This window comes from Anopheles bellator, chromosome 1 (genome assembly GCF_943735745.2).
Source record: "Anopheles bellator chromosome 1, idAnoBellAS_SP24_06.2, whole genome shotgun sequence".
Taxonomy (NCBI): Eukaryota; Metazoa; Arthropoda; class Insecta; order Diptera; family Culicidae; genus Anopheles; species Anopheles bellator.
Window position 1 is genome coordinate 58,199,927 of NC_071285.1, and position 11,569 is coordinate 58,211,495.

Genomic DNA, 11,569 nt, shown 5'->3' on the forward strand with positions numbered 1-11,569 from the left:
TCAAATCAAAGCGAAAAACGTAAATCTAATTCTACACAGGAAAAAAGTCTTCAGTCACAAAATAACAACTTCTGGTGTGAGACTTGGTGTGTCCAGTCGCGAAGAACCGAACATGATATTCCGGTTCGATTGAAGTGATGTTTGTTTGCAGATCTCCTTACGTTATGGCGCATTTTAGTGCCCCACCGTTCCATTGTGCTTTGGTTTTATCTTACACGTACATGTTTGTGATAGACCGCCATTGGTCCTGGTTTATGCCAAGTGTTGACATGATACGATCATTCTGGACGCCCTAGCCCAGTTATCACCTCAAACTGATGCTCATGCTTTTGTTTCATTTGCAAAAAAAAACAATAATAATAAAGCAAACATAACACATATTGAAGCGAATAATAAAGGAATAGTACAAAACGGGAGAAAAAAAACTAGCAATACCACGCAACTGGTAAATTCGTATACGGAAGTGTAAAGAAATCTCTAGAAATCAAATCTAGAAAATCCAAAATGACACACTTCATAGAACTGAGCACGGGGAAGTTCTGTAACGACATTCCTTATCAATACAAATTCGACCGGAGACTGTCTGTGGGAAGTTCTGCTACTAATTTCATTCTCGTCTCGGGTCATGTTATTGTGGAAGACCACGATTCCGATGGAACCGCAACTCTCGAGTTTTTGGGAAGCTCATACGCGAGTTCCGTGGAGCCCCGGTGTACACACTTGCCAGGCTGTTGCCAGGCTGTTGCCACACTTGCCAGGCTGTTGTACACACTTGCCAGGTGTTGACTGTTTGATTTTTGGCGTCTCGCATACTGACCACCGGTGCGCAAGTTGTCACTCTTCGGTTCGGCTCGTCGCGCATAACATAAACCGGGAATCAGACCGGGAACTGAACGTCACGAAAAACCATAATTTGCTGTCGCCGCAGATTACTTGCTACGGGCGTTTACGATCGGCTGTGGAGCGCCGATTTAGGATCGAGCAACGATCGATCATGTCTAGTATGGCGCAAAGCGGTTGTAACCTCCTCGGTACATTGTGGCCTAGAAAGTAGAACGAGCTCGGATTAATATCGGTCGTCGCGTTCGAAGCCGGTCGAAAGCAAAACTTACCCCGTAGCCGGGTACGGGTCCAATACCATGTCCTAGGTACGGGTCGGCGTACTCTCTGCCGTATCTGTGGTGGTGTTCGGAAAAGTTAATGAAAATCATCGCACAGTCGTTGTGCGGCCAGCACTACTTACCCTGCGACGGCGGTGTACCCAGCAACGGTTGGCTGGGCGGCAACAGCTGCAGCACCGTACGCCCTGGCCGCGGCGGCCGTGTAGCTGGCGGCCGAATAAACCTGCGCCGCCTGTGCTTGGGACAGTGGTGTTTTCAGCAGTGGAGCTGCCGCCTGTGGATTGGAAAAAACGCATTAATTCAATTTTATGCCGACGGGGGGCGTTCAAAAGTTGACGAGTCGACGAAAAGGGCTAAAATTAATCTTTCAGATTTAATCATCCGCCCCGTGTCGATGCGCGGATTCTCGCTTCAGCTGCCGATCCCCCCAAAGCGTGGCTTTGCTCTTTCCAATAATCGGAATATTTCATCAAAAATTCAAAACTCAATTCACTTAGCCCAGCGTTGCGGTGGCCACCCAGCGCGCTTCTCGCCGAGTTTGGCCGAGAAAGTTCGATAGAATCTATTTCCACTAATGAAAACCCGGGCTCAACCTTCGGTCGTCTCGAAAAGTTAGTAATCGATTATCACGTTTCGCTCGTGATCTTTGGCCCCGGTTCGCTGCAATGCTGTTGATGGAACCGCCAGCTCCGGTTCCAGCTCGGGTCTAATTCCACCGATGAGCTGTGGAAGCTGCCGGAACTGTGAGCGAGACCCGAACCCGGATAAAATGTGCAAATTAAATTACTCGTTCCGGATACTCGCAGATGGTTTGGCTTCGGTTGGCGAGGCTGAGGCGGCCACAGGGGTTTAATAGGGGTGTGTGCGAGTATATTCTGTCTGCGCTTCGTTGAGCTTTTAGGCGATTAGAAGAGAGTCCCGGTCACAACAGCTGCGCTGGGGGGCTCGTGACTTGTGTCCTTCTTGAGGCGGCTGTAAAATTCTTGTCTGATTAAAGACTAAAGAAGAGCGTGGCACAGTTTCGACTGTTGGCAACAGATTGCACCTGATCGACACCGTGATGGAGAAGCGATTCAGTTGAGGAATCAAAAAGATGGCACTGGTCGGACGGAGGGACTTTTACGACACGCTCCGCAAGCTGCGGGGATGATTTCGGTTACGGATAACCTTGGGTTTGTGAGCTGCTACCAGTAACTAAGTATGGGCGACTGAATCAACCTGAATTGTGTCAGATTCCGTGTATCACCCGTGTGTGCCGGCCGAGGGTTTTATTCGGCCCTTGCGAAAGCATATGGCACCGGCGGTGAAAGGTACGTGCACTGAATAATGCGATCCCGGCTAGTGTACCGACAGCGACTAATGAATGTTATTAGCGAAGCTAGTGTCGGACAATCTCGGTGAAAGGAGCACGAATTTTACCCGCCATCGACATCCTCTGGCCGGCCCTGGAAGGGTAACTTTTGCGGGCGAAACAAGACAGATTTTTCATCCGTTTTTCCGCCAGACATTGTGACGACCCCTCCCCATACGGCAGCCCGGGTGGCTTTCCCCCTCGTAGCCAACGATTGATGGGCAGCAAAGCGTAGTGCCCGAAGCAGGATTTAATGTTTCGTGCCAGCGCCCGTACGTGGAAAATTTAGGCGGATAAAGCGGTGGGCGGCGGGTGCTGGGCGCGCCAAAATTATTGCTTCATCTGTTCAGCTTAATTAGGAATCCGAGGCGTACGAGCATTGAACGGCAATAAATAATGCTAATTTATTAATTCATTAAACCCCTCCGGTTGCTCCGTACAGTCCGCGAAGGCCAAACAGCTGGCCACAGTCGAATTTTGTCCTTCGATTCAGAGTGGAGTGCGTTCGTCGAAGGGATTTCGTGGAACTGTACTACACCCACCGCTACTGTGGGTGGGAAGCACGGAATTTAGCACTCCGTTTCCACATCCTTGCGGAACATCCCACATCGGCACCGCCCGATCGGTGTGGCGATGGCGATGAATTGGATCGATTGGTAAACTTTAGCCCACGCGCCAAGGCCGCCGAGATTTTTGGGCGGGCGGTTGGTGGTTGTAGGGTTCGGCGAAGGAAGGACGTTTTCGATTTCACACAATCCGCACAACAACCACACCATTTCGGGGGCTTTTAACGGGGGCTTTTCCGACGTCAATCGATACACCGTAATTGGTCTTGTTCTAGTTAATGAGCAATTTCTTGTACCGATGGGACGCCGGCTTCGCTTGGCCGCTGCGGTGCAAGCAATCACGAAAATTGATTAAGAGGAATTGCTCTGCACACCGTCGCCATACTGGCCATACACCGGCACTGACCAGCCCCCCCGATTCCGGGGGAGCGAGTGATTGGAGTGATTCAATTTGCTCGCCCATACACCATGATGCTTTTAAACTTCTCTAATCAAATTGAAGTCGAAGAAACTTTTCTAGTTAGACCAAAATCCTACGGAACTTTGGCCGTAAAAACCGTTTCTATTTGATCTGCATAAAATTGGAATCAGATTCTAAATGGCTAACGGAATAACGGATGGGGCAATGGAGCTTATACTTACGTTCAAAATGGTAGGCTGTGCTTGAACTTCCGTCACTGGTTTAGCCGCCTGTGATGAAGAGAATGCGCGAGAAGCATCACATTAGAACAAAATTGATTCGCAATAAGTAGGCATCGAAAGGCAATAATGGGGCGCGCACAGGTATAAATTCCTTCCCCAGCTGACAGCGAATGGTGACGGTAAAAAAGGCCAAACTTTTAAATAGCTTTTGGCCGGTGGGGTTCGTTCGCCCATTCGCCCGAGGATTAATGAAACGTACAATTTTATTTATTGCACAAAAATTGTCGCCCATTTTTATCGCCTTTATGCTCGCGGTCCCCGTTTGCCCCACGTGCTTAATTATTCATAACTTTCTGGACCACCCCATGAATCGGCTGTGTGTCGGGTATTCGGGATTTTTTCGTCCCTTCCGGTCCGAGATCAATTTTTGGCCAGCTGGTAAGTGGTTGCACCGGTTGATCGGCAGGAAACAAAAAAAAAAAAACGGTTACATAAAGCCAAACTGGCCGATCGGGTGGCTGCATTTTTTGTTGCAACCATTTTTAACAATGATTTATCCTTCCGTCCCCATCATAGGGGGGCATTGGTAGCATCCCAACCGATATAAAATCGAAAACTTTTCGACCGATAATTTCTGGATGTAAAGCGTGAACAGGGAGCATGAAAGATGTGGCCGCACAAAAACTGAAAGCGCCGGCCATCAACAATTACCGATGCAATGGGCTGATCCTTCAGAGGATAATGGGGGATCTTCTTACCGTTTACAGGCCTGCCTGCCTGGGGAATGTGCTTTGCTGGTGGCACCAGTTTTGTAGCAGTTAAGCCCCGCGTTTGCCTTTGTGGGGGGGGATGGATAAAGGGTCAGCCGGGATGGTTCATTTCGTGCGGTCGTAAAATCATCGTAAAGTTCGCGACACGAGCGGCATATGTGAACGGTTCCGTTTCCGTTCCTTTATCTGCTGCACCTAGCTGAACGCGCTGGGGTCCGCCCCCCACAGGCAGTACGTTAAATTTATGGCCACGCGAGTATGTAAACTCTTTGAATTATTAAAAGGGCGAAAGAAAGCTGATTGGTTAGTTTGCGCCAACGGGGCCCCAAATAGGTCACCAGCCACCCCGCAAAAAGGATCGAATTGGGGTAATCAAATTGAAAGCATATCCTGCTTTTCGACCTAATAGTTACATCCGACGGTCGAAACCCATCGGATGGCGGCAGGCGGCAGTGTGTGCTCTCGCGCCGGAGAAGCCATTAACGATAAGCATGTCGGTTTATTAATATTCCAATGACATATAAGCCGGTTGAGCCGTAAAATCTACTGCGCCAATTTAGATCGACCATCTCGCGGGCTCTTTCTCTCCGCCGGGCCAAGAAGATTCATTATCGCCATCCGGAACCTCGTTGTCGTCCGGTTGACTGAGGCGAGATTCGAGTCGAGGGCTTATGCTGGTGCGTGTTCCAGCGCGCGCGCAAAAACCGCAGCTACGGAACACCGAAGGAAGCTAGTGGCGTGAAGGTCTTTACGCATCGCCGAGGCCACTCGGGTGCTTTCGCCGGAGCGAGCGCGAACCTCGCGGTATAGGCAGCTAAAAGGACAACCGTGTTGCGATCGTTATCTCGGTCGGAAAATTGCTTCTAATCGACAGTAAAATGCCGTACGTGATTTACCACCGCTTTGCGGCCGCCCGCTTCGCGTGCCCGGGGGCTAATCCTGCACATCCTTTCGTGTGCGCCGCGGCGCTACCGAGTGTGGTAATTTGGCGAAGCTGGCGGCCGTGGGGAGAAGGCTAGAGAGTTTATTGCCAATTGCACTCGTTCCATGTTGTTGCCATCCCAAAAACTCGCAAACGCCAGGATCGCCCGTGGCAAGTTCGTAGCATGATGAGGGACGTTTTTGCGCAATCTCTGCCCTGGAAACTGTCACTCTCGGGAGCAAACTAACGAAGGCCTATTCTTGATTAAAAGCCTGCACCCTAAATGAAGTCCAGCTTCATTGGCGGTGGCGGTCAGGAATGTCCACAGCTTCAGCATCAGTGTCGCTGTGAAGGTCTCGCCGAGCGTCACCACAAAATGGTCAATTGGATAAGTTTGATTTCATTCTGCAGCTTCAAGTCTGCGAAGGGTTGCCAGTCAGTTGATGCCCGAGAGCCGGGATAGAATCCGATCAGCCGGGAATAGATCCGTACACCTAAATCTGAAACAGGAATGTAGCGTAATCCCATCGTAATGCTCTTTTTGGGTCTGACCAAAACGTTCTACTCAATCGGTGCCCGGGGCGGGCCGGGTCGGAATCGGTATAGGCTTTGATGATGGCACCCCGTCGGCCGGAGCGTCGACTTATGCCGGGTGTGCATTGTGTGCACATTGTTCGCAAATCGTTTCGACTTCTTGCGAGCCGCCGGCTGAGTAGTGATTCCGCCGTGGCGTACTTAAAGGATTTCCGGCCACTATGTGCACGGCCGCACGGCTCAGGATGCCTCTGCGAGAGAGAGGGAGAGCGCGAGCGAGACATAACGGCGGTGTGGTTTTGGAATTGAAATTGATTCCAAATTTGATTGCAATTCCCATTCCGGCCCAGCCCGTGCGTTCACATTTCACCGCCAAAGTGGAACGACACCGTGACACACACGAGGGGTCGTGACATAGACACACACAGACACGTAGCGTATCCGTGGATTATCCCGGGGGTGGCTGGTCGGCCCGCATAAAGTACAGCATAAGACAATCCCGGGGCTAGCTGCACCGGAGCGATAGTGGAATGTTGTGCCCGAATGCCGACACCCCGCACAGCACAGCACAGTTGCGAGTTCTGGTTGTTTGGTCGGAATTTCGGTCCAGAGTCTAGGTCCGGAATCGGAACATCGTCTTGCTCGGAACCGGGTGGATAGGCCGGCGTCGGCTATCCATGGCAAGTGATCGAATTTGCTCTCGCGCATCGCGCAGCACCGTGTGCCCACCGGAAATGCGAGCCGGAATGGAATTGGAATCCAGAATCGAATTAAGGTTGGAGCTAATGGAAGATAAAATGGATTTTGCCATTCACGGGAAGCGCGTCCCTGCCATGTCCGACCGGGTAACGGGGTGCCAGAAAGCGAGAGAGAGAAATTGGAGTTGCAGAACAGTTCTGGGGGTTCTTTTTTGCGAGCGGTCAGTTGACTGAATCGTACAGGCAGGCGTCCGGGACCCCTCGGGCTCATCCAAAAATTATGATACTATTCTGAGTGTCCACTGACCACTGACGGGGGTCGAATATTTGTGGGCGCTATTTTGGGGAGAGAAGTTGGGGCAGAATGAAAAGTTGGGTAACGCGAATTATTACAGCGATTCCGAATGCCACGGGAACAACTTGGTTCCGTCCGCTCCATGATTGGAAGTCGCTCGCGCATTTCGATAACAGATCGAACCGGGCGAGCGCCTTGATGAGGTCAGTGGTTGTGGACAGATGGATGCTTCTAATTTTAGCATTCGCTCAGGCGAAAGCAAGTGGAGCCGATCAATCATGAAAGAGCCTATCGCCAATTCTTTCCGATCACGTTTTTCTAATTTTTCCCCCGGGGCCCAGGTCCATCATTCGCGAAAATAGATATCGCCTCGCCACAAACAATCCGGTGGCCATGTTAATTAATGACTCACATCCATCAATGTCGCTCCGAAGGGGAATTTCGCTTATTTCCAAGTCCAAGTTTACTTTCGGTTCGTTTAGAGATTCGCGGGAAAACGTGGATAAACATCAAGGAGTAATTGCAAACGTTATCGATAAACCATTAAATTGTTGATGGGGAAGGTGTAGGGAGACGGTAATGTCCTCAGTCGGTTAACCTAAAAAGTGTAGAAAATCGCCATTTCGAAAATTGTAACAAAAACTAGTCGATTTTTGAGCTGGGCATGCTACTCCGGAAAGCTACTTGAATCTGGATTGACTGCCATCGAAGCCAGATGCGAGCACGGATCGGAGATGGATGATGATGAGCACCACGTGGCCAATGTATCGCCGTTACACAGAACAACACCGAAAGGGGTCCGCCATCCATCAGGATGAGGAAAAGGACCCGCACCACGGAGGAGTCAGCCGGATGAAAAAGTATCAAATAAATAACAACCCAATCGGTGCAGAAGCATCAACTCGTTGCAGCGTGGCTTGGGTTGGGTGGACACAGCGGGTGAGGGGCCTTGTCCCAACACTGTACGTGACGCGACGCGAACTGCATTGCGGTGTACATATCAGCAAAAATGGATGACAGACACATGAGCTTCCGCCGGAAAAAAATGGCCTCCCGTCGCAAAAATGATGGCCCTGCTGTTCCGTCACAATTTTTCACAACTTCCGTCCGTCGTGGGGCCGCCACCATCACCCACGGTGGGGACGTAAAATCGAAAAATGATTGATGTTACTGTCGCCTCGTTGCACACCGGCAAACGGGGAGAACTGCAGCAAGAACTCGGCGCGACGCTGCAGAATTGGAGACACCGGGAGCTCTGGACACCCCGGCCAAGCGGCCAACAGGTGGTGGCGTGCCCTTCTCGCTGGCTGGCTAGGGGTTCGGTAAACTGTCGATGATTGGTTTATGCCTCAAATCGAATAGTTTTCCCATCAATATTCCTATAATCCAATGACGTTTACGGTCGCCGGCACAGCAGCAGTGGACCGCTGGGCGATGACGCAGCGGTCCCCATTGGGAGTGTAATCAACATCCCTTTTCTCTGGCGGCCACCACCATCACCGGCTACCGGGCTACAGGTTCCGGTAATTTAATTGACGTATTGAATCAATGGAGGGCGCTCCGAATAAAAAACAACGCACGTCATGGACTGGACTTTGGCCGGGTTTCGGGCCGACTAGTTTTTGGCCACCCGTTCGTCGGAACCATATATGATGATAAATGACTTGTTAGCAGCGACCGGGATGTGTGTCCACCGTGGATCGGATCGGAAGCCCGAGCTGTTCCGGGGTAACGATACAACGTTATGCTTCGTTAGACGAAAACGTCCATCCACATCAATTAGCCCGCATCACCCGTAACGGGTTGATCCTTTTCGGTTGCCTCGTTCGGCCTTAAACGAGGAAATTTAGTTGAAACATCCGCTGAAGCCACAGTTACACTCACCTGCAGACGATAGTTGGGATCGGCGGCCGAGGCCGCAGCCGCTGCCAGGTAGGGATCGAAGTAAACACTACACACGTGAGCCGCGGGTTCCGGGAGTTCGTTCGTTCAGATTGGTTGGTTGAGTGATGTTTTCCGATTGTTGACCACCGCAAACAGCACCAGATGGCCACCGTGGGTGCGCCCGAAGTAATGAGAGAGAGAGAACGAAACACACTTCGGTTAGTTGCGGTTGATTGATTATTTAGTAGCACTGGAACCGAATCCGCGCCGCGCTCACACGCGCTTGCCATTCCCGGAATCCTGCTGATTTCCCGAGTCCCGAGGGTTTTGAGCTTTGCTGTGCCCCGCTCCGCTGGTGCAGGAGTAACACCCCAGAGCTCAAAACGCGGTTGGCAAGACGTGAGTGGCGCGTGAGGTTCCGTGACCACTCGAGAAGTGCTTGTAGTTGGCTGTCGGCCTCCGTTGCGTTCCGTCGGATTCGCTGCATCGACCAGGAAAGGTAACTAAGCACATGAAAGCACATTCCACAATTTGCCACAGGACCCGGAATATGTTTATGGGGCTTAGGGGCGGTGAGAAAATGATTTATTGATCGTTTGTTTGAGGGATCGTTTCCTGCGGGCAGACATCAACCATGCATGCAAACGACGCCACCGCCTGACCAGGCGCCTGACCAGGCGCTGGCGATGAAATATTAATTGAATTTCTGGCGCAACACGGGCCGGTCCGGTGAGTCGGTGAATGGTGATCAGATTATGTGGCCCCAGCGAGCGAGCTAAAGAATGGTTTCCGGTCGGAGCAGGAGCCAAACACAATCATCCAACGGGAGCGTGAGCTTATTGTTGTTTTGTTTTAATGTAAATAATCGATACTTGAGGCCCCTTGATCGAGAGCCGGATCCACCAACGATCAACGATGATTGGGATCATCAAATGTGGCCACCCTTCCCGATTGCAATTACTGGGAACGGATTTAAATTGGGATCGGTGGTCCCGGCTTGGGGATTCGCGGAAACCTTTTTCTAACCTTACCAAAAATTCAAACTACATTTTTGCTTGCCGTGTGACCGAAAGTCACAACCGCGGAACACCGGAACCGATGAGACTGGGAGTTGCCCTTGGGACGTGTTTCCCCGGAGGAGGGCCCCGGAGGGCTTGCCGCTAGCTTGCGAAATGGGATTCGAAGTAAAAAATGCTCGCATCCGGTGCCGTGTGCCGGTCGCATACCCGTTCGGCCGACCCACGCGAGGTTTACAGGGTCGGCGTCGGCGTTGTGTATTTTTTTGGCGGCGGAAACCTCAGGTGCGGTGGGTTTTTCCTCGGTTTTCCCGTTCGCGGCTTCCATTTCTTCCGTCTGATGGCGTGCAATCTTCGTTATCGATATTACCTACTTCCATCGCGGGGCCACGCGGCACTACGATACGAAGGGGGGGGAGGTTTGATTGAATGGATGACAGCCTGCCCACCGATGGGCCGGAAGCCATCGAATGACGATTGCGATCTGCGAATTTGGTTTTGAATGGAGCGCGCGCTGGTTTTGGGTTCCGCGAAAAGAAAAAAAAAACCCAACCAACACCAAATTGCTTCCCCATTGGGTGGGGCGTGTGTGTTCCGGCCACGATCTAGAATTCGGAAAAGATGGAATCAAATTTTACGAGATTATATTTGTTGACCGGCTGATCGAACCGGACGAGCCCGGGTTTGGGTGCAAAAGTTTTCAGCAAAATTGGCATCCATATTTTTCACTTCCCACTTTTGCCAATCTGGTGCGCGCGGGGCGCGATAATAAAGCCGATAATGATGTCGCTCCATTATCCCGGTCGTGGTGGGGACTGGCCCACTTTTCACCGGGTCAAAGTTCTGCGACTGAATTTATTGACAAACTTCGCCGACGATGTTCGTAAAATCTAAATAGCGAGCCAGAGTCCGGAACACGGAGCACCACGGCAAGACATAATGACTGCCACATAATCAGCCACTTCCACGGGAAGTAACTCACGGCGATCGTTATCGAGTCTAATGTATTTTTATGATTCTCGAACTGATCCGCTCGGAAAGCGAACGAACCGCCCTCGAATGGGGATTCAATAGCACATTAAATTGCTAATGTTATCTTTCCCTCCCTAAACGGCGCGGATTTAAACTGTGGCTTAAGTGGCCCCAGCACGAGTTATGGACGCCTCCTCCCGTCCAACCTATTTCATGTCCGTCCCAAAAAGGATGTAGAATCCGCATTTTTTGAGCAACCAAACGAGGTCGTTAATCAATTGTGTTGCCTTTCTCGCGAAGGTGGAATATCATTACAGTCCCCTCGGGGTTCGCGTGAAGCCACTCAATCACATTCCGTCATCTCCCGGAGGCTCCGGAAAATGGAGCGTGTCGCGAAACCGCACGCGCCAGGTATTGGCAGGGGAGACATATTTATGGCGAGCTAGGCTGAGTGCGGCTACGCTTCGATACGCTTCCGGCGAAAGTTCCACGCCTTGCCGTGGGCCATTTGCGGGTTGCACTCGCTAGCTGATGAATGTGCGGTTAGCCACCGGAGTTACATTAGTTCTTGCGAAGAGAAATGTCCTCCGATGGAGCGCGGCTTCATTGTGCTCGCTACGTGTAATCGAAGGAATGCAATTTAGCTTTCGTTGGCCTCCGAATTCCCCAACAATGGGGAGAGAGGTCGAAGAAGTTTTGCAAATGGGAAACAAAACTATTCCGAACGTTCCCAGCTCGGTTCAATTTTCACCATTTCCGGTTGCCTGTCGACAAAAGTCCAGCGGTTTAAGTTATGCC

At 51.2% G+C, this 11,569-nt stretch overlaps 1 protein-coding gene across 1 annotated transcript in view; it reads right to left on the reverse strand.

Annotated features, from left to right (window-relative positions):
- Positions 1–458: 458 nt before the first annotated feature.
- Positions 459–11,569, reverse strand: part of LOC131215991 (ankyrin repeat and KH domain-containing protein mask) — a 128,968-nt gene continuing 117,857 nt past the window's right edge. Inside the window, exons 12-16 of the mRNA XM_058210387.1 lie at positions 8,784–8,850; positions 3,681–3,728; positions 1,244–1,395; positions 1,113–1,176; positions 459–1,043 (exon numbers count right to left, since the gene is read on the reverse strand). Coding sequence (XP_058066370.1) covers positions 999–1,043; positions 1,113–1,176; positions 1,244–1,395; positions 3,681–3,728; positions 8,784–8,850 — 376 coding nt within the window. The 3' untranslated portion in view covers positions 459–998. The remainder of the gene's footprint in view (positions 1,044–1,112; positions 1,177–1,243; positions 1,396–3,680; positions 3,729–8,783; positions 8,851–11,569) is intronic.